General features: G+C 43.5%; 2 protein-coding genes across 7 annotated transcripts in view; one reads left to right on the top strand and one right to left on the bottom strand.

Annotated features, from left to right (window-relative positions):
* The window catches only part of lactbl1b (lactamase, beta-like 1b), a 45,106-nt gene extending 43,265 nt beyond the window's left edge, over positions 1 to 1,841 (bottom strand). Inside the window, exon 1 of one of the 2 annotated variants that reach the window (XM_061833776.1) lies at positions 1,695 to 1,841. The gene's annotated coding sequence lies outside the window, so the exon portion shown is untranslated. Of the gene's footprint in view, positions 1 to 1,689 lie in introns of both variants that reach the window. The other variant, XM_061833775.1, reaches the window with a different exon arrangement.
* A 262-nt stretch (positions 1,842 to 2,103) lies between these two features.
* The window catches only part of ephb2b (eph receptor B2b), a 147,951-nt gene continuing 123,192 nt past the window's right edge, over positions 2,104 to 26,862 (top strand). For all 5 annotated transcript variants that reach the window (XM_061832106.1, XM_061832104.1, XM_061832102.1 and 2 more), the window contains exon 1: positions 2,104 to 2,361. In XM_061832106.1, coding sequence (XP_061688090.1) covers positions 2,310 to 2,361 — 52 coding nt within the window. In that variant the 5' untranslated portion in view covers positions 2,104 to 2,309. The remainder of the gene's footprint in view (positions 2,362 to 26,862) is intronic.

Here is a 26,862-nt window from a genome sequence, read left to right as displayed (position 1 = left end):
AGTGACACAAGTAAGTCCATACATTAATGATGAATTTACCATCATGTTTACCTCTCTGTGATAATACAATTTAATTTTGTGTCACTTTTCCATTTTACTTTTTGCACAAATATATTTTATTGTTTTGCAACACAGCCCGGAAGCGATACGTCTGCGGGTGACGTGTATTAATGTCATTTCATCAACATTTTTCACTTCTTTTTTGGCTCAGTTCCACACGGAGCTTGTATGGAAGTCATTATGGCTCCGGGAGTCTGCTCTCTCTCTCTCTCTTTCTTTTTTTTAATACTTTTTTTTTTTTAATTCATCGTTTGCCCGAGTCCTTTCTCAGAATCACCTGGACGCCAACCCGAGTCAAGCCAGTCAAGTGACCTGGAAGCAATGGTCCCAAGTCGGAGGAGCCAAACACTTCAGCTTCAATGAAAGCCACAGACTGCTGCAGCGCAGCTCCCAAGAAATTGTTATTTTCCTCTATTACAAGTATTTGGGATTCAAATTATTATGATTATTTTTTTTTTGTATGGTAAAAGTCACTTGCTAGTTTTATTTGTTTTTGGGATTCCATGGCAGGGCAGATAAAACTACTTTTTTTTTTTTTTTTAGGTCCTGTATATTCCTTAACGCTGTTTTCAACGGAAGACTTTTTGTGCCAAAATTTATTTTTGTATTACTGTGCAATGTCATATTATATTATCATTTCCATTTCTTTAAATTTAAATATTTCATCAGTCTGTCTATGACGTCTATTTTTCATATGCCCTTAATTTGTCTTATCGCGTATCACAATATTTCCCCCCCCTATTTGAGCAAATAAATATAAAACTTCAGTACTCCTTATATAGCGGCGTACTTATTGTTTTTCTCTTTGTGTAATTAATTTTTCACAGGCAAAATTTCCTGTGGGGGAAAAAAAAAAACAATTACATTTGGGCATTGTAAATGAAAACATGGCAGGCGAGCGCAACCCAGTTTTAATTATTTGTGATGATTGAGTGATGAAAAACTCTCAGCCAAAATGAGTTAACGTGATTACACTCGTGTGATGAATAAGATGCAAGAATGCCGGCAAATTTAGCAGCCAAACTCCCCCACTGGGGTTTAAAAGTACAATGTGAGGCCTGGGAGGTGCCCCCATGTGATGGGGGGGGCCGCTGTTCAAAAAGTTAAAAGAATGTTTTTTTTAAATCACAGATTTGAAACCACATGCATTTGTCATGCAAGTTATTTGGACGCCATTTTGTCTTTAAATAAATCCAATCTACAAATATTTATAACTTCAATCTAACAAGCTAATCCTAAAATCATGCAAAGTGGTTAAAAGGAAAAACGCAAAAACAAACAATTTATTAATTACAATCTCTCTCCTTTTAGTTGTATAAAAACAGACACCGTTTTATCAACTTGATGACTTTTGTATTCGTTTAGTTGATAAAACAAACATAAACATTCCATATTTTGTGACGTCCAAAGTACCCGGAAATGCTTCTCGACGCGCCAAACGTTGACGTCCTTTAGTCCCAAAATTAATTTCATTTAAAAACAAAAGCCACACCTGGTGTTGACTGATGATTTGTTGGAACAGTGATACACAAAAACGACACGAAAATACGTGACTTGCTTTGAACTTAAAAAAAAAAAAGCTTGGCGACATTTGGTGAAAATAATAAAGAAGACAACATATTTACTTACAGCACCTGTTCCAGCATCGAACGCTCCCTAGCGTATAAAAAAAAATCCGTAGTGGCGTGTTCCATCTTGCGTGGCGTGCACTTTGAGTCAATAAAACTTTTCCCAGTTTATAAAATCTCCCTCGTGGTGCCAAAAGTACACGAAACTAGCAGCGAGGTTTAAAAAAAAAAAAAAAAAAGACTATCCCGTCCTTGTTGATTGACAGCTGGGCGGCACCAACATCCCTCCAAAGGGAGACCGCACAGTCTTTAAAATCGATCGGGTCGTCGTTAACTTGAATTATATGTTTCAATATCATAATTGTACATCAAAATATGAAAAAAATCAGTCACGTTTTTACACTAAATGAATTTAAAAGCGTGCGGGTGACTCATTCGTGATGATATGTGACAAGGTTCCCCCCTGCGTGTGTGGGCGTTTGGTCTCGCCCAAACTTGGTCCAGATTTGAGTGGCTCCAGTTTTGCTATCCGAGCGCGCCCTGCTGGAGGTGAAGGACCAGCCTGTCCCCGCTCCGCGTCGGCCGCTCTCGATGGCTCCCTGGACCTATTTCATGTGAATGCTCACGAATGCCGGTTTTTTGTTTTTTGTTTTTTTTTTTTTGGTTTGAGTGACCGCGACCATGGATATTCTGTGGATATTATGGACCGTGCCGGTCGTCATGGCTGTGGAAGGTAAGCGAGCGTTCGGGTTTTAAGAAGACTCGCGCATCCTCGTGCCGGCGTTTTTGACGGAGCCGACGCTGGTCCAGCGTGGCCCCATTGTATTGTTTTGAGCCTTCTTTTCTCCTTTCTTTTTTGTGAACGTCGCCTTTATGTTCCACTTGTATGCCTCGGACTGAGGAAGATGATGATGATGATGATGTGAAGAGTGATGATGGCGGTAGTAACAATGATGATGGTGATGATGATGGAGCGACATAAACATGCCCGAGGATCCTCCACTTCCACTAAATTTTGTGTGTGACCGCTTGAGAGTCTAAAAACAAACGAAAAATGTCCATGCAAAAATTGTCCCATTTGCAGCCTGTGTTCAAAACATTGTTTCAAAGTCATTTTTTTTTTTTTTTTTTTTGCAAGCTGTCTCTCCCCCATGGGCTGAGTAATCCTGACATTTACCTTTAAAAAAAAAATAACTAAATAAATAAATAAAAGGAAATACTTGTTTCGTAATACATTGGACTGCATCTCTGGTAATGCTCCATTTACATGATTTCAAAATATGCTAAGAAATCACAGGGACCGGAAAGTTTCATATGATTTAAATTATTCTAAATCCAACATGCAGTTGTGCTAATAGATTTACACACACTAGTAAAAGTATGTAATTGTATAAAATATGTACACCCTGTATCTTTAACGCATGTATTCAATGTTTTTTGGAGGGATTCAAGGTCTACTGTAAAATCTTCCACCTTGATGCAATTGTGTGTTTTTGTTTTTTTGACAAATAATATACTAGATGGTGACATTTGTATACTTTTATCCGCACAAAATTTGCGGTAGGTTGCATTTTAATTTAAAAGTCAGCTCCTATGAATGTATTTGTACAGCAATATAGAAGCACCAGCAAATATTTTTGCAAATGTGCATTCCAAAATATGTACTACAGCTGCCATAACTGGAACCCCAGAATACCAGAATTGAGTCATACTAGCAAACCTGAACCATATTTTTTGTGACGCACTGTTCTATTTAAAAGATCTGAATTGTCAAAGACCTGATAATGTGAATTTATGATAATAAAATTGGTAAATTAAAAATAAATCCATTGTAAACATAGGACAAATGTATGACTACATGGCAAAAACAAGGAAAAAAAGTAATTTCTACAGCAAAATCTTCATACACGGTTGGCAAACTGCCAATCTGTAGGTATTGCAGATACTCTCTTTTTCACATTTCTAAAGTTGTCTTGAAAAAAGTGTGACTGCTTTGTCATTTGTGAGGCAAAATATCTGATCCGGCTGCCATTATGGAACCCGCAGAATGTAGCCACCCGAGTACCGTAAGTAAATTCATTTTTGTGATGAACAACAAATGTCGACGCCTTCATTTTGGCGATGCTTTTAGGTCAGCAGACTCATCCCAGTGGGAAATTATGGTTAAAAAATGGAAATTAAAATGAATGCCATATAAGCGTTGCACCACATTACGAATTGATGACTGCTTTTCTGTTACCACATAATTTTAATACATTTTTATGCAATTGTGTTCCATGTGTAGTTTTGTAATTTTATTCACTCACTCACATGTGCATGCGCATCAAAGTTAAATCACTCACGAATATTTATTGCAAATGCAGCTGTATGTGCGTCCCAAAATACGCACTACACCTACCGCAATTAGTTTGGAATAATAATACCAAAATGTACTAATATTAGTACAGTACCATCCATTTGATTGGACCTGTGGTCATTTTTGTCATGTAGAATTCAATTTACACGGCATGTTGCTGTGGTGTGGATCCACACGGGGTGGACAGCGTCTTTGTTTTGAGTCAATGTCAGGATACTTTATGGTTAGCGGTCACCTCAGTGTTGGAAGTTACCCCCCCCAAAAATTAGTTAATAAATCAATAGCGTAAAATTAGCACTGAAAGGGGGAGAAAATAAGCCATTAAAACTGTAAAATCTCCTCCCGTGATTTGAACAGTCGTTGACAAACTTGTATTCTGTTCATGTTAACTTTTAAAATAATTTTCATATGCATATAGGAAGTGCGATTGCAGTAGTAGTTTTGTCATTTATGAAATGGGTTATTTTTCAGTCTCGTACATTTGCATGCAAATCGGTATGAAATCGTCCACTGAAGGTTATTGCAAATGTGATTGCATGTACGTCCCAAAACTTGGAGGGGGGGATGCTGCAGCTGCCGTAATTGGAATCCCATAACAACAAAATTCAATAATAACTTTATTTTGCATTTATGTTTTTATTTCTCATGCTGTACCGGTTAGCAGCAAGGGAACGCTGGCGAGGACGTTAACAATAATGTCAGCGACGTGATGTCGGATTTTAACGCTATAAACGTCCGATTCGATTTGATACCCCACAGCGAGTTGACGCAGCACCCGAGTAAAGAGTCCCCCGGACCAAGACCCCCCCCCCCCCCCTCCGCCCACTCCAATTTTTTCCCATCCAATAGCTCACTCTTGGTGACGATCCAATGAAGTGGCAAAAGATGGCTTACGTGTGAGGAACGAAGGGTTGAAAAAGAGGTCACTGGAGCTCTTAGCCGGGAAAAAAAAAATCCCAGAATGCAACGGGATGCGATGCCCCTGCTGGCTTGTTTGAATACGTATTACTATAGTTGACCTCTTTTTGGATACTTTTTAGAATATTGCGGGGTAGAAGCTAACCCAGTAGCGTTCCTGTTTGGTAACGATTTTCTGTGTGCCCAGTAGAACTTAAATTACGACTCCAAAAAAAAAAAAAATTGTAATAATAAAATAACTACAAATCTATTTTGCTGGCCTTGTTCCAAAAAACACATTTCTTGACTTAATTGAAATCTGCAAACTGTCATTGGGTGTAAATGTGAGTTTGAATTCTTGTTTGTCCCTTTAAAAACGGTTATCAGTGTGTGTTAATATTTCATACGTGGGGCAAAAATATCAACATTTGGGTGTACCAAAGGGAAAAAAAAAAACACCAAAGCAGGGGCGTTAAAGTTGAATTTCACAATTTTTGGCAGGAAAAACTACAGAGATGTCAGCGATACTGTGGTAACGCATCGCTTGTGTTGTTCTGCTGGCACTTTTGTTTTAAAAGTGAAATTTTGTTACACGCTACATTTAAGTGAAATGTGAGGCCCGACTGTCAGGGGAAAAAAAACAACAACAACAACAACAAAAAACATACGGTTGGATGTTAAAAAGTTCTTCCTCATACTCGATCTAAAGAAAGAGGGGGAAAAAATGCATCCATGTCAAAATGTTACTGAAAACATTTTCTGTCCAAATGAAATGTGTTATGACGGCGAGAGTTGCATGAATTCATTTTAAGGAAACTACTGGAATGAGAACAAGCAGTCGACCCGTTGGACTGAACGGATCGTGTGGTTGACGATGGCCGTCGCGATACAGGAAGTCGGCGTCAACACAAAATACGATGTTTGAGGTTTGATTTGTTACACGTCACTGAAACCACACGATGCTGCCGCCCTAAAGAAAATAGCAATATGGAACAACCACGGATGGCGTCCATTTTGACCTTTTCCTTCCAAATTCATCCCGGGGGGATTGAGGAACGGCACTAAGTTGTTGATCAGTGCTCATGCGAGAAACCGCGTCGTATTATCGGTTAACCCAGCAGGAAAGGAGCGTCCGTGTTTGAAGATTAATGGAGGCGGAACCACAGGCAAATCAGGCGAGCTTTGTCAAACGCGTCCCGGAAAACAGCCGACGGATTTATCCCGCTTCGGTTTCGGGCCCGTTCATCATCATCATCATCAGCGTTGAGTTGACAGCCGTACTAACGACGACGCTCATCGAATTATGTTGACTTGGAATTCAGATTTATACACGGCCGTAAAACCGCAGCTAAAAGTGAGGTTGGGAATTCTCTAGGTGGAAGGAAGCGCTTGTGTTTTCCACTTGGCCTCTGCCTTCTTTTGCGGCGCTGCAGACATTTTCTGGTTGGGTAGGTGTTGCCATGATGCCGCAGCGGTCGGCTCAAGCCCAGAATGCCACTTGCCGTTGGGGTGGGTCAGCAGGTCTGTACTGTCCATACTGCCCTTTTTTTTCTTTGACTGAAACAAAAGCGTTGACTATTGAATTTAAATATTCACTTCAAAATAAAGCTGCTTGGTAAAGCAGACTTCTTTCCATGTTTTTTTTCCCCCCCAAACTACGAAAGAATGTTTGTTTGTGTGTGTGGGATTTTTAAAAGACTTTAAAAAGTTTGCATCGGGGTTTATGTTCCACAAAAATTCCCGAAAAAATGGGGCAATCCGGGAATACTGGACGCTAAACACCACAAATTAGTTTTGCCATAGTTACAAGTGACTCTCACACATTCTAGACACAAATACATAAATATGCGTGGTTTGGGGCCTTTGGTGTACAACTTGAATTTGTTCCGTCGCCACACTTGTAACTCAGAACATTTCTCAATGTGACAATATTTAAAATGAAACTGAGCGTGACGGTTTGAGCGCTCCCGATGCTGAAAAGTCTCCTTGTGATTAATGCGCATGCGTGTATATATATATTTTTTTTTTTCAAACTTCCAGCTAGTATGAAATGTTTCCACCCACACGTGCCGTTCGACACCTTGTCGCCGAGCGTTCGTGTTCGCTGTGTTCGTCCCAGAAAGACGAACACAGCGAACGTACATATATGTGGAGATCTTTTTCTCAACTTTTGTTTTAAGGTTAGGTTATAACGTATGTTAGCGCACTCTATGTAGAAATAGAGGAACTACGAGACCAGGTAATTTCCCAGTAAGCGTCTGCCACGTACCCAGAGTTCGCGTTCATCACAAGGAGACTTTTCAGCACGGGGGGAGCGCTCAGACCTTCACACCGAGACGCACATTATCCCAAGTAGGACTCATTTTCCGGCGTAACGCACATTTGTTTGTAAGCCGGAATCTGCCGTCGTCATCCACTAACCCTTGCGAAATCGCGATAATAATAAATGTAGGCCATGAATATAAAACCATCAAATGGAAAATGGTAAAGATGTGAACGTGTCTTGTTGTGCTGCGTGATGAAATTCGGCACAACCGCGTTCAATGCGCAGCGTTTAGGACCAAGAAACGTCGGATGCGAGTTCCATCACAATTGGTGAACCCTCGGTACGTGCGACAACGCACTTCATGATTCCATAATTCATGGCAAATCATCCAGTTTCACTTAATTAGCCCCCAAATTATTTATTTACTGTGAAAAAAAATATGTTGAACTTCAAATTGCAGTGAATGAAATGCTCTTTCACTAAATGTACATAATTAACGGGTGTTATTTTTGTCTGCTAGTGTGGCTTGACGTATTTTTTTCCGTGAAATATTGTAAAATATCCTGTATCGTCAAAACTGTCACATTTCCAGAAAAAAAAGACATGCTTGTGTAGCCATGAGTATTGCATCATCAAAGAGAGCAAGTCATTTCCAACACTGTAGATTCAAATATATTTACAAAAACAACAAACCCATCTGTGGACGCACCAAAAGTATAGATTTGCGAAGAAATGTCCAATGGACCAAAATGGGACAAAAGAGGTTTGGGCCAAAGTTTTCCTGAATCACATTTGAGATTCTCGATTCTTGCCTGGTGCTGGCCCATCAAAACGCAAGAATCAGGAAGGCTGGTGGACGGCGAACTATCGGTTTCCAATTCAGCTTGTAAGACCTCGGTTTGTGCTCATTTATATTCCAGTTTATGTTCTGCCTCCAGTGTATGATCCGGTTTTGTTCCGCCGCACACAATGACCGAGCCTGATAAACACTCTTTCATGTGTAAATGTTTCCTATTGTTTCGACAGGGAATTGTTTTGCAAGGAATGGACGGGCTGGTTAACGTGGAAGTATTTCGTTTTGTGTCCGGGCGACAAAAACCCGACGGGGGCGGACAAAAAAAAAAAAAAAAAAAAAAAAAAAACGGGATTAGGGGAAGGTAAAAAAAAAAATGAGCGAGGGTGTACACAGAATCCAGTGTTTTCTCAGCGGGTCCCTGTGAGCAGATGCGGCCGACCGGCCCCGCATGCCAACCGCCACAGTAGGCTTTCACAAAGAATCTGTCTCTATTCAAGCACTAATCCACGCTGCACTGGGCCGGCCGGGCATTGTCACTTTGCAGGCGGGCGCAGTCTCAATTAGCGCCGCTACGAGCTGTCATTTCCCTTGAAGGAGGTGTGTCACGTTTCGGAGCCGTCTGTGGCTACCTTTTGATTCTTTTTATTTCAAGGAGGACGATCACAGTTTGGAGGCGGCCAACACCAACACAACATCACTGACTCCACTTCACGGGCTTGTTTGTTGTACGTGGGAGACCTTTTGTCTGATTTGTCTGCGGCGCATAATCAAAGCCGGGAAAGGGAAGGTAGGTGTGCTCGTTGAGGTCTTGCCAGAGAATTGCGATCCCGCCAGGATGGGATGCGCTCTTTTGGCATCGTATCCGTGCCTTCAGCGGTCTGCCGCTGACTGCTGCAGTCTGCGCTACGCAAGCCAAACCCCTTCAGGCTTTTGTACCTTTAACCGTTCCGATCCGCGTATATTTGCCCTCTCGACCTGGTGCTAAAATTACCGCTCGCAACACCGAAACTATCGACGTTGGAAGGAACAAAGTGTTTGATTTGTTTTAAGAATATATTCAGGTAGCTGCGTGGGTCCATATGGTGAGCTGTTGTTTTATTTAGTAGCATGGCATCTTTATTAATGACGGCGTTCTAATTAATAAACAAGAACGGTGGGCGAGACAGACTTCACGCCATCTTGAGCTTTTACGACCGAGAAAATCAGCTCCGTACCAAAGTATTTCAGGAAAACACACCACAAACAGCCGGCATTTGTTCTTTTAGTACCAAAAATGAAAAAAACATCTCTTCGTTGACGTAATGTTTGAATAGTTTTAGAACGTTATAGAGGATGCTCAACAGTGTCTGTGCACGTATATATGTGTAAATGTAATAATTGCTTTCCATTGCGGTCTGCTCGCTTTAAATCTACAAACTTGATGTCGTCAAAGCACAACACGGATATTTTGTGTGGAAATTAGCTTTACGACCCAGATTTTGACCTGCATGCATGAGTCAGACTTGGTCCAGCGAGTATATAATCTTGTTGTCCAGTGATCGTTTCAAACTTTTACCGTATATAATCAAAGTTGATTAATGCAGATTGGCTTCCACCATTTTAAGCCGTCATTCATGCTCAAAACAAATCAAATGGGGGTTGTGTGGTTTGAAGATGAAGTTTGTTTGAAGGACAATTCTGGCAGCCAGGGCGCTGTTTAAGGGGCAACGGTCGCAGTTGCAGGAAAACTCGCAGAATCAGATCACAGTTGTCATCAAATGGATGAAACCTTATCGGACAGCGATGACTAAACGCAAATAATGTATCGGGCCGATGCAACGCGACGATGGGATGGGATGTACTCCGTCAACATTAAGCAGGCGTTAAATCTAACTTCGACACTGCAGCATAAATCCAGCCCGTTGGATTCGTTTCGGCGGACACCCTCTGCCATCTTAATTGCAGTCATTCCGCGTTGGACACGTGCGGCAAATGGAGCACCTCCTTCCCGCTTTTCGCGTCTTAATAACGTTCGTAAATTAGATCATGTAAGGTAAATCCAGACAGGGGTTACCATCCCCCCCCCCTCCCCCCCTAATAGAACCTCCTTGATGCATTGGAACGGGAAGATGGCAAAAAGGGATTTGTGAAAGATGGAAATTCGTGGAGATGGGCTCGGCAAAGCAAGCGGCCCAGTTGTAGGCTCACGACCGAACCTTCTCCATCGCTTTTAGGGTGCGTGACGCAGGTCTACTCGTTGGGCACTTCATTAGATTCACCCGCACATCAAATACACCCACATACCATCACTTGTAGTAATGCTAGTCGCAAAGGTGCCGCTGCTCGGCGTTTATTATTGAGGTCACGCTGGAGTGCGTCACGCGGGGAGGTGCCTGCCTCCTGTTGCAACGCTACAAGCGTATGTCAATGTCAATAGAGTTGTCGCGGTGAATGAATCAAAATGGAAAAAGAGCCTTTGCGCCGCGCCAGCGGATAGGCTTACTGTTAACTTTCTTTTAATAATTGAGAATAAACAACGTCGCTCCGTCTCTCACCGAAATGGGATTCTCAGAGGTCTGCAGACAGATACAGTGGGGCGTATTCATTCCAGATTTTCGCTTTGACTGATGTTTTTGGACGAGCTCGTTTTCCGCAGGGGCTTGCCTCAGTGCCGCGGTGTCACGTTTGCGCGCCGCGATTGACGCTGACGAAGCGACTAATTCAAATAAACAGACGAAAGAGAAGCCTCCGTTACCGCCGCGTAACCTCGCCGAGCGGTCACGGAGGAATCTGGATCAAGGATGTTCTTACATCCTGTTATCTTCGTTAGTACGTGCTAATTGACAAGGTGCGCTCTCTTTACTGAGTCTTGTTTCGGGTTTGGACCCGGTTCATACGAACCCGCTGGGAATGAATATCATTGTGGGGGTTGAGAATTTTCTGTGATTTATTCAAAACAGGGACCACAGAAGCATTCACAATCAAAATTATCCATCTTGGCCTAATTTGCGGTCACTATTCTATTTTCTTTTTCTTAAATCTGAGCACAATTTGACAGGTTGTGTCGTTTTCCACGACGACCAAAACCATATTTCATGTTACCGAGTGAAACGGGTTTCGGGACGGAAAAAAAATCCCCTAAATAAATTTGGCAAATTGACAAAATGACTTAAATTGTTGCTTAAGAAGCAAAAAAATTCAGACTCTGTTTGGGCGTGGCTTCTTCAAACATTTTTATTCTTTTTGGTTCTACCCCTGATTATAAATACCTACTACATCCCATGCTGCTAAATGAAATGTGCTTCAGTGATTGATTTTTATTTTATTTTATTTTATTTTCTTCACCCCATGGGAAACTTTGTCTTTGACGCAAGAAATTGGCAAAAATTCCCGCGAACAGAAATGTTTGGAAAACAAAGTTGCAGGTTACTGAAGCTTTTGGGTTCATCTATCTATCCATGGCACCAGATTTTAGGTTGCTAACTTAACGTGACTCCAGAGGCAGGATCCACACCTCCCAAGAAAGAAGTCCGAGAAAAGACCCAGATGGTTTCAAAATGGCCATTTCGAACCAAAGTGGCAGATGACATGCGTCTTTTCTGGCTTGGTTTCTTGACGGTCTTTTTGTGGCTTTCCTCAGACATGCGTACCAAATCTCAAACAGTTAAAGTGAAGCTGGCCTCAGGGGCTGAATTTTCAAAGAATTCCGTTGACAAGTTTGTCTTTGAAGACCCCCTGAAAATGGCCAAAATGACCGCATGAAAAAGCAAATGGCAGATTTCCAGTGTCTTTTGGTGCATGGGACTGGCTCTGGTGGCAGAATTTTGAGAAAAATCCCCGCAAAACAACGCGGCTCGGCTCTACCGAGCTCGAGAAAGGGAGCCGGAGAGAAGCAGCGGAGGGAACGAGTAGCCTGAGAGAGGTCAGACCTCGTTTTGGAGAGCCCCATCCGCACACACACACCCCAGGTACCGGGATGCCGCCTTTTATGCACGCTCGGAGAACACAAACCCGGGGCGGATTAGCGGTCGGGGCTCTCTGTGTCCCCGGGAGCGCAGCCCGTTGGGCCGAGACAAAGCGGGTCTGATTGCGTCGTCATCTGCATGACAAAGAGCGAGTCTTTTTCTACCTGAAAACGCTGCCTCGGCACACACGACGCAACGCAGCAAATCCGTCAACGACTCTGGTTCCACGTGACAACTCCCCTTTGTTTTCGATCTATCTGGCCCCCACGCCGGCCCGGCACCCTCAGTCCCTGTTTCTGACCCATATGGTCCGTCCAGCACGAACAACTCCCTGGGTGACGCTGACCTTTCTCATCGGAAACTAATCTGCATCATCATTGATTGATTGATCTCTGTTGGTAGTTAAATACTTGGTGTCGTCGTCCCTCTCGAAAACAGAACCGATTTCTGCTACAAGGGACCATTGTTTTCCACATCTGCAACATTGGTTGGGAGTTGCATCACTTTTCTATTATTATTATTATTTTTTTTTTTTCTGTTGGAAACGCCACAGTTGAATCCAGTCTGCCATTTGCCACCCTGCAGTTTGTTCCAATTCGGAAATGATTTTGTCTCCGAAATTATAGTGAAATTTGAAAAGTCAGTATTGGAAAAAAAAAAAATCAGTCCCTGAAGCAAGTTTCACTCGGCCACGTTTGAGAGGCACGTCTGCAAATTTTAGAGACATTTGAGCTATTTCTATTTCTTTTGGAAAATCCATTTCCTGGATGCAGTTTCACTCCACAACGTGAAAATTGGTAGAGCTGCCTTTCAACTCTCAAGAAGCCGTGCCAGAAAAGACACAGGAAGTCAGCCATTTTGGTTCGTAGCTGACATTATGGTGACCTTTTTTTTTTTTTGCCATCCGAGGGGCCCTCAAATATAAATTTGTCTGCATTTTTAATTCAGCCCCTGACGCCAGTTTCTCTTGGCAACTTGAAAATTGGAAGCCATGGCTCTGACACCGGGGACCCGACCCAAAAAAAGCCCTCGGGAACTTGTGCCCAAACTGGCACGAGATGACACGAATATGCCAGAACGCTGCTCTTGACATTCAATTTTCTTACAAATGCAAACTAAAAATTGTCAACAACCAAAGCGTCTTGTTGGTCTCTGTAGAACAAGGAGAACCACGTAGGCTGGTGACCCAGTCGGATTCCGTCAACTACAACAAGTCGCTCAATAGTGTTTCTCTTTCATTTCATGATCAGACGGGCGACTTTCTCCCCCAATTTTTTGAAAGGCTATCTTGATCCTTGGTTTTATTTTTGAAAAATTATAATTTTTTTTGTGGCGAGGGGACAGAATGTCAGAAATTGCATGCTAATCGAAAGGGACATTTTGATTTTTTTTTTTTTTTGTGTGTGTAATGAAATGAAAGTAAACAATTCGAAGGTCTGATATTTGAGGGGAAAGACATTTTAATGTCCTTGAGTGTCATTTGTTTCTATTCACGTGATTGTACTGCGGCTGTAAAATAGAGAATTAATTAACCCGTTTGGCCTTTGGCTGCAACCTCTGAAAATTCATTTGTGCATCATATTCATGCACAGCCTTGAAAAGCATTCAGATGGAGAACTAACGTCATAGAAAATGTGAACACAAATGTGTGCGCGGCAAAGGAAAGAAACGATTCCTCCGAGCTTATTGCGAGACTTTTTTTTGAAAACAGAAAGGCACGGTCCGTAAAGTTAGAAGCTCTTCACAAAAGAAGTGTAGGAAAAAAAAAAAAAAAAAAACCATCTCTCTTCAAGGAGGTTTTGTTGTAATGAGAAATGTAAAGAAATCCTTGATTTGTTAACCGCATATAGATGGATCCATACTCGAGATCATTTGTCAGCGTACTGTAAAAGGGGCAATTTGCCACGTTAATTCATCGGCTGTCTTTGTTGGCTAATCAAGAGAATTAACGTTCAATGGTGGGAATCTAATTTCCTTTTGGAGTGCATGTGGGCTCCTTTCAATTTTGTTCCATCCAACATTAATCAGTGGTTTTACAGAACCGAGATAAAAAGAACCGTTTGGAATGCATACCCCTGAATGCATTTTTAAGTCCTTTTTTTTTTTTTTTTTTTTCTTTCCAGGCAGCACAGCATCTTTCGACGATATGTCAAACGGGGGCATAATTGTAATTCTCGCAAACCACGGCGGGACGATTTATTTGTTGTCTGGATTCGCAGCACTTCAGAGAAGAACGTCTTTTTCTTGGGAATCCAAAATGAAGAAGTCAGCAAAGATGAAACCTCAGCGGCGACTAATAAATTGACGCTTCACTCTGATTGTTGTTCCACGTTCACTAAAATGAGGATGAGTGGGCATCTCTTCATCATTTGGCCAGGGAAAGATTCCGAGGATTCGCGTGTGATCTTATCCAAAGTGTTTCATTCTTCCCAAACAAACTCTCTGTGGTAAGTTTTATCCTCGTTTCCAAGTCCGTCAATGATCCCAACTGGTGTAACCGACTATAAATGGTGCCCGCGCTAATGGAGCTGGCAGAAATAAAACTGCTGCCGCTTATTCAGCGGGGTAATGAGCACAGTGTCTGCAATCACACCGCAGTCATGAAGTAATGTGGCTTAGGAAGCAGAAATCAGGTGTACAAAAGCGGTGTGGTGGTGGGGGTTGGGGGGTTGGGGGGGCGGGGGGGGGGGGGGAGGCTGGCTGGCTGTCTCCCTTCGCATCCCCGGGCAGGGCTGCTTTTCTCCGCAAAATCACAATGGATCATTTGGGAGGGCAGCTGGAAAATCCATAGAAAATCTCAGGAGACCTGCTGCGCCTGTGAAATCAATAAAAGATATCCAGCAGAGACTATTAAATGGAGTGAATGTCATACGATCAGGCCAAACATTTAGAATATTATTATTCATGGCATCTAAATGGGCTTTTCTTCCGCGCACAATGCAAGCGGCCGCGGGCGTCGGCGGCGGAGTCTCGTGTTTTGCCACTTTGGTGCGCATCCATCTTGTTTCTGAACGAGTTCAATTAACCAAGTCAATCTGTGCAGGAAACAAGCATTGTGCTCATGTTGAATAATACAGAAATTAAAAAAAAAAAAAAATCACAACGGATATGCTGCGCTGAAGCATTTGTATAGTTTGCTTTTTTTTTTTTTTAGGTTTAGACATAAACAAACTCCCAGGCTCCTTCAACTCCCATCCTGGTGGGTTGCAGAATTTTCATCACGTCAACTTTTTCCATTTAATACGAGTTTTCTCGTCACCGAAAAAACAAGATCCTGGCTACAAGCGGGCGGAATGAGTTTCCTCCGCAGGGTGTCCGGGGTCCCCCTTAGAGAACGGGTGAGAAGCTCGGTCATCCGGGAGGGGCTCAGTGTCGAGCTGCTGCTCCTCCGCATTGCGAGGAGCAAGATGAGGTGGCTGGGGCATCTGATCCGGATGCCACCCTCGTGAGCTGTTCCAGGCACGTCCCACCGGAAAGAGATCCCGGGGATGACCCAGGACACGCTGGAGAGACTACGTCTCTCTGCTGGCTTGGGAACGCCTCGGAAGACCTGGAAGAAGTGGCTGGGGAAAGGGAAGTCTGGGTATCCCAGCCGAAGCTACTTCCCCCGTGAGCCGACTCGGAAAAGTGGTAGATAATCGATGGATGGGTGTTTGTTTTCAGTGTCATTTTCATGTTTCAATACTCCGCTTAAAGTGTATAGAGATGACAAATGAAGCACACCACACCACACTCCCCCAAACCAGATGTTCGTTCTGGTTCCAAGACTGACCAGTGAGAGGCAGTGGGGTACCTCGGGGCATCCAGACTGGAGTAGAAGTAGTGGAAGAAAGAAAGCAATAGAAGCAGCTAGGCTAAATGATAGCTTGTGTGCATTGTCGTTTCAAACTCAGTATTGCTCTCGTCAATATTGAACACGTTTAAAGGTCAGAGCGCAAGGGTCTTATGGCTGTTGGATGACATTCCTATTTGCATTTTCAACCTTTTGCACTTCATACGTGGCAGCTATAAATTGGCTAAGTTTTGTTGGGCACTTCTGAACATTCCCCATTTTGAGACATCCTGGGTGTAGTTACGCCAACTACCACAAGGGCGTCATGTTTGTCAGTCATCTGCTGTGCCACGTTTGCACATAGTTTCTGAATACGAGCAGCAGGGGGAGAATTTATAGGCGCAGGGGCCGTCTGAAAGCAGACGTGGTCAAACCCGACACGTTTGAGCTGATCGGGAGGTCGGCGTCTGTTTTTGACGGTGGCCGGCGGCTCCTTTTAACAGCTGCACAAAAAAAAAAAAAAAAGTGCCAATTACAGTTTGTCAAGTGGTGCTAGCGCTATCGAGAGGAATTTTGAAATCTCTCAAATCTGACCTTTAACATCGACAATTGCCAGGACATTTTCGAAGCAGATCAGGGAGCGCAACTAACCCTTAAATCCCCACACGCTTTAAAAATCATCCGTAAGAGATATTCCGATAATCAGACCTCCGCTGACTTTGATCGGGAAGGAGGAATCGGGCTCAAATTAGGCCCGATTATTGGAATGTGCAGCATGTGCGGCCGTTTGGGCGCATTCGTAACATGACAGCATTGCCATTTGGCTTGAGTTAGCACCGAGCAATTGTGTTGCTTTACATTTTCACATGAACACGGCTTAACTTATTTGATGCAATTTCAGTCTGTTGAAACGTTACATCAAAAGCTTCCTGTTCTCGCATGCTGTATGGTGATTGTTCATCCTTGTAATTGTTTATGACATCAAAGCAATAGCAGCAAATTTAAAGTTATGGTATTTTTTTTTTTTTTTCTGGCTTCCAGCCTCCCCCAACATTAGTGTGTAAAATGGTTAAAAAAAAGCAATTAAACATTATCTTTGGATGATTGTCTCACCTCCAGCCCACGTCGCTGCTTGTCTCATTTAGCCACAGTGCTTCTTTTCTTTTTTTTATTAATTAAAAACAAAACAGCCTTTGTTTTTCGTTTCAGTGACCTTTCCGTGCTGTGTGGATGTGCCGTGTTTGTTTTGGAGCGCACTCTCTCTCTTGAGCATTGTAATCTTTTGCCTTTTGTGCATTTTAACCACTTGATCACCACTGTTGCTCCTCTTTTTATTCACGGTCCTGCACGGGGGGGGGGGGGGGGGGTTATTTCTGTGCTCCGTAAATGTCAGTTGATCCAAGACAGCGGCCGTTTAGTTCATCCCTTGGAGTAAAATGCGACTTTCGTGCATGCGATGAAGCCCTCCAGAGTGCGGACGCCTCCTTCCGAACGTACCGCGAATACAGCCGCGTTAGGAACAGACGACGGTAAAACGGGCGAATCGCGTCGCAGTATTTGACATTTTAAATTTTATTTAATTTTTTTTTTTTTCACGTGTGACCCCAAACATCACAAGGAAAGAATTGCCACGTTTTTCCTTACTTCTCCTTCGCTGTGCCGTTTATTCGAGATAAGCAAACGTAGCTCCGCCACGCACGTCGCGACATCGCTACCGATAAGTGGCGTGAATGGTGAAAAGAAAATGAAAAGTTGAATTTCGATTCAGGATGTGCCGTTCTAAATTGACGATTGTCGGCCTTGAGTGCTTTCGGAGAAAAAAGAAAATCACTCTTAACACACCTCACGCCACAAGATCATGATTCAGGATAATCGTTTAGAAGTTTTGGAGAATCCGGCCTTTTCTCAACTTTAATCAGAAGGCAAAGAATTATGCTCCGATTTTGCCCGATGTTCACAGTATGTGCGCAGCCCGCTTTAGGGTTTGCCACTCTCAGTCGTCCGTTGTGTTTCCGTTCAACAACAACAACAACAACAAAAAAGAACACGTTTGGGATAAAGCCGCTTTCCGGGAGACGCCGGGCGACCCGATCGGCGCGCCGCCTCCGTCCGTTTCTCCGCGGTTCCCACATGGCGGCTCGAGTGATTTCCAGCGGGGATGATGAACACACAGCGAGAGGGAAAGAGAGAGCGAGAGAGAGAATGAGAACGAGAGTCTTTGCTTCAGACGGCCCCCGGGTGCACGGACGCTGACTGTTTGAACACAATGGAAGGCTATATTTTGCCTCGCTGAGCAGAATGGATACGCTGTGGGTCGTTTTTACTCTGAGCTTTAACTCGTCTTGCCACGAGATCACTGAAACGGCGCATTAGGCGAAAATGGGCTCTTCTTTGATCTCACTGCCTCCGGTAATATGTCCCGTTATTTGCTTATTTCTTTATTTTTTTTTTTTTTTCCAATACAAATTCAGCCCCAAAATCATGCCGGGCGGTTTAGCTGCGCGCGGAATAGAAGACACGGTCCCGGATTAATCCCCGTTTCAAAGCATGTTGAAATTCTCCTCTCCTCACAAACGCACGATAACGCAAGAACACTTGTAGGCTCGGCTCGTTTTTTGTACGGTGTCTTTTTTTAGCATTACGGCACAAATGTGGAAACCAGAGGGCCGGAAGCGGGATGAGTTGTTTTTAGCGGGCGAGAAGTGCACGTGATGCAACGATACATACGCAAAATGGTCCTCAGTTGTTTCTTTTCACCATAACTATTTAAAAAAAATTGCCACAAGGGGAAGGCCGTCGTTTTGTAACGACAATAATTCCTTCACGGTGTGTTGTTTAGCACGTCTGCCTCATGAATGCTGTTCTGGCTTTGAATCTCGGCGTCAGTCTTCCTGTGTGGAATTTGCGAGGTCTTCCCCACGTTTTTATGGTCGCAGAAATTCAATAGATGGATAGTTGATGGTTTACACCATTGTGATTTGGCATGGGCATAACCATAATTGAGAATAACTTTCAATTATCGATTAATGTAGCATTTGAGACAAAATGGTGTGCACCAGCAGAGGCGCTGTTGAGAACTAGTTTGTGATCGAGAGCCGTAGTTATCAACGTTTATACCATGTAACAGCTACCCACAAAAATGTCCAGTACTACTCCAATGAGCCACGTTGAAAGTGAGCAAAAGAAAAATGTCAAATTACTGTTAACTCCTGTACAAAACTTGAACATTGGAAAATAATGTAAATGCCAAGTTATTGGGATTAAATAAAATACTATAATTCACAAACATCCTGGCACTGAGTTAAAAAAAAAAAAAGAAGAAGATGAAGCTGCTCATATTCTACAGCAGGGGTGCTCAATACCTCGATGTCACCACCTCCCTTTGATTGCGAGAGGCTAGCTGCTTGAAAAGTAGATCTTGGGGTAAAAAAGCCTGGGCACCCCCGTTCTACAGAGTTCAAACACTGAATTCAGTGATTCTTTTCTGTACCGCTAGAGGGCGCCAATGTATTACCGCTGGTGCTCAACACAAAATTTGACCATCACTGATTCGAGGTGCATCAACGCGAAGTCAACTATGGGAAATTTCTCTTTTTTTTTTTTTTTTTTTCTGCTGTGTACAACGCTTGCTTCAAAGTTAAGAACATTTAGACTGCCTCCCGTCCCAATTTAAAGGGAAGATATTGTTGTAAAATTGACATTTTAAGTGCTTCCGTATACATCGTTGCATATCTGACGGCCATCACGCATGAAATGAAACAACCAAGTACATTTTTTTTCCTCCCCATCTTCCCATTTCTGGAAAATGTGTGCGAGCGAGCCGTTCTGAACTGTTGCGTAACACGCTCTGAGAGCCAAATGGCCGCTGAAGTGAGAGTGTCACGGTTGCATCGTTAGCACGTCGCAACAACAATACACAAGTGGACGTCCTTGGGAATGTTCGTTTGGGATTCGGAATCCCCGAAATCTCACTCTACAACTGAATAGCCACATTTTTTTTGCTTGTTGTGTCAGTAATTGATTCTTAATTTTCACTCATCAAAAAAAAAAGTGTTTTTTCGATTTATGTAAGTCATTGATTCTTAATTTTCACTACAGTCAAAAAGAAAAAAAAAAAGTTGAATCCTTGACTGTATGCCGTCGGCCTCTGGTGGGGGTGGGGGTGGGGGTGGGGGTCGGGGGGGTTGTACAGCTTCTTAGCCCCTAAGGAGTCGTGGCAAACACTCACTCATCCCGTTGTTGCGTCCACTCATGTAGCTCAAGGGCACTTCTCGAGCATGCTCTCATGGTGCCATTTGAAAACATTTGCCGCCATCTTTATCTTCTTTGTCTTGTCCTTCTGGGGGAGGCTAGGTGGTGGTGGTGGGGGGGGGGGGGGTCACATTCTGTGAAGCACGGCCCCATTTTTCTCCAGTTTTTGTTTTTGTTTTCCCCACTGAACGTCCAGCACCTGTCGCCCACCCGCCTCATCAACGCCACTCGAACAAAAATGCTGAAGTGAACTGTCCCAACGACGCATCACTTTGCGTACGGATATGTATGTTACGAGTCATATTTGTCTTTCATCACTTTGATTCAAGCTGTCAGGAATGACGTGAGTGTGCTGGGGGCCATTCGGTGACAGATGTGATTTATTTATTTATTTATTTTTTTAGATAGCACCAGATGTGGTGTTTGATTTTCATTTTTTGTTTGTTTTTGTTTTCTCGCACTTGAATGGCATCGTGAGACGGTTCAAACGCGAAGACTTAAGTCCGTTTCTCAAGGGATGTGGAGGAGGTGACGACCGCTCGCTCGACTGCCTTAATGGCTTGTCTGAAATGTGTCCCAAATGCCAGCTGGTAAAAACGGCGGCTCTTGAGAAAGCACGTCCAAAAAAGGGGAGAGGAGTATTTCAACAAAAACATTTTCATCTCGAGATGTCTGGCGTGACGTGACGTAGTTTTTTTTTTTTTTTTTCTGTAGACTGCAGCACCTTGTCTTTGTCTGGTCTTTTCCCTCAAGAGCATCCTTTGTTCCAAACACCTCGTTGTTTTCAACACAGCTCTGTTCTGGCAACGCCCCGGCTCAGCTATCCATATTTTCGGTTTTTAATTGAGCCAGGACCGTTTATCTGTTTATTGTTGCTTGAAGGCTTTATAGTACTAGAAACATAAATCGTTTCACCGTACGTTTGCTGCGAACAAGGGAGAACATGCACACCTCTCTCAAAAGTATCGGGACAGTGAGGCCACTTAGAGTGAAATAAAATACAAAATACATTTAGCAAATCAAAGTCATTTTGGTAGTTTATTTCATGTCAGAGAGTCGGGTGGTGGGGGGTGGGGGGTTTATGACGGAGTCTGCTGCTCCAGTTATGCATGCCTTGGCCTCTGGGGGCAGTGCGCTGCGATGAAGCCGCATGTTTGTGTGTAGTTAATAAAAGAAGAGGAAAGGAACCTCGCCATAAAACAGTCAGGTCACGAAGGATATATGCCTGTGAATATTGTTATATTACCTGTTTGTATGTCTTGCTACAGAGTTTGTGTGGAATTATTTGTTATTTGAAGGTAAGTCCCATATGTGATCTAATGCTAATTTTAGCTAGCGCGTCAATGGGATTTTTCATTGACTGTTAGCATGTAAGCAATCATGTGTGTCTTGTATCGAAATACAAAATGTGTGTAATTATTTTTGTTGCGTGTTTATTTTAATAGTAAACTACACTCGCGGTGTCAAACATTTTTAAAGTAGGCTCACAGAGGGCAGAGACCCGACGCACTAGCACTCAAACTCTATGTGAACCTTTCGGTCACGTATTACACTGCCACTAAAAAAACCCCAAAACAAAACCAAAAAGTTACATCTTTCAATATGAAACGGAGCTATTACTGGTCCGTTTTGCAAGATCTTTGTACATATGCACATTATTTGGACACTTTTCTTGATGAAATTGAGTAAAAAAAAAAAAAAAAACCTTGAAAACTGGCATGATCCACCTAGATTGGGTTTGGACATCTCCAGTTTCACAGGACTTTACATTGGTGGTACGAACTAAAATAAATGTTATCAGCCCATGCAAAGTGACCCCCCCCACCCCCCCTCGTCCCCACCCTGATAGTGTGAGAAGTCAGTGAGTGGAATGACTAAGCTCATTGTGAAAATGTAGATTTTTTTTTTTTTTTTCCGAATGTACAATATTTATATACAATATTTTCATTGGCTGTCACTAATCTGCATGCACCAAATGAGGCACGTCGACTGCGCTGCACATGAGCTTAATGAAGCACAAAAAACAAAAAAAAAACACAGACTCACTTTTCCCGACTTCCTCTTTCACTTGAATTCCCAATGAGACGGAGAAGTATGTTGATGAAAACAATTTTCTCAGCCACACAGAAGGATGCAACGTTTCCCTCGGATTTTGCCAGCAGTAGCTCGTATTTTTTTATTTTAATTTTTCGTTTAAGCTCTCCCAACCTCAATTGCGCCAATTCCGACAGTCCAACCCCGATTGCGCTCCGGTTGGCCGTGATGCCGACCCAACGGTCGGTTCCTCCCATTGCAGCCACAGCCCAAATTTCCTTGCGCAGTCCAACGTCATCATCCAAAAACGCGCTTCATGGGAGAAAGGATTTCTGCGCTGAAAAAAAAAAGCGGTTTTGCGAGAAATTGAATCGCAACAATGATTGTCTCGCTGGAGGACGTCTTTAGCCAACACCCACCGTGACAACGGGGAGGCGAGGACAGTCCTCGGTTTGGGGATGTGCGGAGAGGCCCTGTGTGTGTGTGTGTGTGTGTGTGTGTGGTATTCCGCATGGCTGTCATTGCTCATGCCCTGGAGAAGGTGCAAGTTTGTGTCAGGCGTAAAGTATGGTTGGATTTAGCAAACAGGCATCCATTATACGGCGGCTTTGCAGCGATATCATTGAGTTACCGCCGGCGCCATCAGTTTTTACTGTGCGCAGATCTCGGCTAAACGGCGCAAGACCTGCAATTAAACTCGGCCGAGGAAGATACCGTTACCCTCAGTCTGGCTGCTGCCGGATATCAAAATAGGAAAGTTGATCATTGCCCTTTTCTGTCAATAATGTTATTCCTTTCCAATCTACCTCTTTGTTCGAGAAAATCATTTTGATGAATATACACGACAAAACAGTGCTCATAAAGATGCAAGAAAAAGATATGATGTGAGCAATGTATTAAGTTGAAGCAAAATTCCCAGTAAAATGGGAACATTTGACTTGGAAAGGTTTATTTTAAAGACGTTAACAAGGTTAGCCTCAAAAACATGGGACCGGTATTTATCTTGACCATATTGAGAATTTTAAAGGGGGGGAAAAATGCCTGACGGACTCAAAATGCTCTTCCACAAAAATGGAAAAAGTAGAGTGAGAACAATATTTTGCACTGACCACGTACAGGATACACACTGTACTTTGCAAAACTTTCAATTTGTTAGCAATCCCATAATTCTATATTACTACAATGCCATTAAGTCGAGCTACACTACCTCTACCAAGGAACTATGAGTGATAAAAGACAAAAATTCCAGATTTGGGTTTGTTTGTCCGTAAGCCAACTACTGTACGGCCTGCTTCACGGAGGACGACCGACACACGGTCGGTTCTGTTGTTATTCTGTCCTTTGGTTTCATTGGAACCACATTGACTCAAATGGTACACACACGTACGCACAAGAGAATTACAACTTTCAGTTCCGTTCAAAAAGTCAAAATACTCCAAAAGATTCGTATTGTATGATTTTGATGTCAACTTTAAAAGATTTTTTTTTTTTCTCATATGTTCAATTCATCTGTAAAATTTCAGAATGGAGCTACTTTCCAAACCATATTTATATGCACGAACTGAATGTAATAATAAAAAGGAAGAAAAGAACAAGGCCCCGAGTGAAGGCGGATGCAGTAAAATAGATTCTCCATATTTTCAACTTTTAACCCAGTCAATTTGACCCAGTTCGAAGAAGATAGTGCAAAGCACCTGGTACGACTTGAATACGTGTCGGCGGTTTTGACGATAAAAAGGCTCGCTGTCTTCCTTGTTGGACGCGATTCCAAGCACAGACCAGCTGTGCGATCTCGTATCTTCCCCCCCCCCCCCCACTCATAAATGGCATATGCAGATAGCAGGACGTCACTTGAGCCCCCCCCAACCCCCTACAATCTTGGTCATCTTTACAACGGTGAGGGGTTAAATCTTGAAGTCTCTCTCCTCCCCCCCCCACCCCCGCCCCAATGCCCCCTGACCACCATTCCTGTCAAAACCCGCATCATCGTTTCATACACACAGCGGCAATCCGTCAGCGGAGCATGAGTCATTAGTTCCACCCCCACCCGTCCCCGCGCTCCAGAAAAGGATCGCATGTAGACTCCGAAGACTGGAATGGCTGTGGGACTTTCTGCAAACAGTAATCACATATTTGCGTTGGAGCGGACCATCCCGCACCGGCTGCCTTTTTCTTGTCAGCGGCACTATTTAATGTGCTGATTGCTCTGGCCCGGCTTGGCAGGATAAAGACCCGACACAAACGTGGATCTTTGCCGCGGCAACTGGAGGGAGGAACATTCCATCGATAGCTGATGGGATCTTTTTTGTGGACCGAACGGGGGATTCCTATAAACCGCAGGGATGTATTCTAGTTTTCACTACGCTATTATTCATCTCCACACACACACACACACGCCTACCCCACACATACCGCGCTTGGATTGTTGGGATTTGAAAATCTATTTTTTGACGGTTATCGCGGTGCGTCCGAGGGAATGGAGGGAAGACCTGCCGGTGAAGGTTCTGCAAGGAAGGGGGGGGGGGGGGTCTTTGGTTTCTGACATACGACCTGTTTGGAGGTTACCAACGACGTGCAGTGAAGTCGCTCGGGCAGCAGAATATGAACACAGTGTTGGGGGGGGATCCGTAGATTTTTGTGATCTAGTGAGAATTGGAGCGCTTGAAAATTTATTGATTTTTAAATGTTCAGCAGTTCTGCACTACGCACTATTCTTGTTGTTGTCTTGTCTCTCGGCCATGAATATAAACCAATGAAACGAATATCGGGAAATACAGTGATATCCGAGCGCGCCGTCTCGTACCACGTGACCACGTATTGTTTTGGCGTTACGCGGACCAGATCATTTTTCGTTCATAACCTTGAAATGTCACAAATTGTCGTAAACGCAGGACTTCCTGTAGAGTGCTAGCCAGTTATCCAGGAACATTGTTGCCGTGGCTCAATATCCTCTGTCTAGATAGTAAGAGATTGGAGTTGTTGACCTTTTGCGCTAGTTCCATATTTCTTTGTTTTGTCTTATTCCCCTGTGTCACTTTGATATTGTGGATGGGCGTCGCGTGCACCCTTCTGCTTGCTTCTGTCTGAAATGTCATTATTCCCAACAATTGGATCCTATTTCTCAAGGAGGTGCAGAAAGTGGAAGCTTTGTATATTTTCAGAAAGTCTTCCAGACCTCACAACTGTATCTAATGCGTTCCTTATATGATTCCATCTTTGTGGGAACCGTTTCTGGAAGGCCACTTGTGAACCTGTGTCGCGACCTCAAAACAATGAAATTCCAGATTCCGCGCCACTCCCGGTTTGATAGTTCAACAAGTTGGGTGGCTCGCTAGCTGACAATCCCAAAACCGTGCAGCTATATTTCTTCATAGCGTGTTCCCGTTGTTCCTTTTATTCCCAAAACGCCAAGTGACGCGTCAGTTCTGCTTAACGTACAGACAGAACTCTGCCCTGGTTTCTCAGCTGCTGCCTTCATGTCAAGCAATGCGCCGTGTCCGGGTCGTTTGGCCGACCCTGCCTAATCATTGACTCGCATCACGCCCCACCTCGAGCACGCAGCCATACTTGGCCTGACATGTTTATCATTCCCTGAAGGAAATGTAGGGATTGCGGCAGTGATTGGGTTCTCTGAAGGATGCGCTGCTCCTCCGAGCTGAGAGACGAGATTTTTTCGTTTGTTTTTTTTTCTGCACACAAACGCAGATTAGACTAAAAAATAACAAGAATTGGCTAACCTCGCTTCTCATCTGTTCGACAAGTTGACTATTTATTATGGTCGGAGCTGTTTTAGCAAAAGACGGCAGATCTTGAGTTACTCGGCCAGCGAATTGTCATCAAATTGTAGCAATTTTTGAGTTGGACTCAGAGAGGGCTCTTCTACATCCCTTTGCGTCTCGGACAATAAAGTTGCTGATTGATGGCTAATATAAACGATTACCAACAAACTGCAGGGGCTGACCATGCTTTTTATGTAGCAATCCATATAATATACATGTATAAATACTCAAAGATTCCGTTGCGTCTTTATGACAAAATAAAATCGGGCCCGTGCTTAAAATAAATACAGAAGCCTTGAACCCACTTAGGACTGATTGTGCAATAAATATATGAGTAAGCCGCTGCATAACAGGCATCATTGAAGGCTTTAACACAGCTTATTTAGCTTTAATGGCATTCTTTAAGCACTTGCTAGCTATTTGATTGTAGGCACTTTGTCGCGGGCAGGCCAAAGAGCCACTTCACACTCGAGCCGAAACGGAGCCCAGCGGCAAACAAAGAGATGCTAAAGATCGCTAAATGTTCCGAATCTCCTCATTATAAGGACATTGTCGTCGAGCATTTGAGGAAAAACGGGTCGGGTTGCAGTTGTTTAGACTGGCAATGACGGCTAAGCGATGTGTCCTACAACCGCACGAGCATGCTGAATGTTAAATGGGTAAATTGCATGTTAGCATACGGACAATGTAACCTGACATTGTGAGGTTTGTGCGGCCTGTTGGATATATTGCGCAACCTCGACTACATTGACCTGACACGCTGTCGTACATCCATCCGTATCCTCTTACGCCTGTCCTCATTTGGATCCCGGGCGAACGGGAGTCCGTCTCAGTGGACCTTTGGTGAGAGAAGCAGGGCACACCCTGGATGGGTTGGCAGGCATTCGCGGGACGCACGAAGGCAAACGTTCTTGTTCTCAATACGAGAACGAGTGAACTGGAGCCTCGGCTGAGTGACTTTTGGCGAGAGAAGTGGGATACCCAGATAAATCAGACACGAGCAAGAGGAGAATATACACACTGGATCCCACAACTGTGAGTCCGACGTGCTAACCGCTGGATCGAATCAATTTGGAGTATTTTTTTCGCCAACCTTTTCGTACCTTCCGTGATGTCATTCCGTACTGCAACGTTAAAAT

The sequence above is a fragment of the Syngnathoides biaculeatus genome, chromosome 10 (genome assembly GCF_019802595.1).
Source record: "Syngnathoides biaculeatus isolate LvHL_M chromosome 10, ASM1980259v1, whole genome shotgun sequence".
NCBI classification, from domain to species: domain Eukaryota; kingdom Metazoa; phylum Chordata; class Actinopteri; order Syngnathiformes; family Syngnathidae; genus Syngnathoides; species Syngnathoides biaculeatus.
Note: the sequence above shows the minus strand (reverse complement) of the source record. Positions and strands in the feature narration are given on the sequence as shown.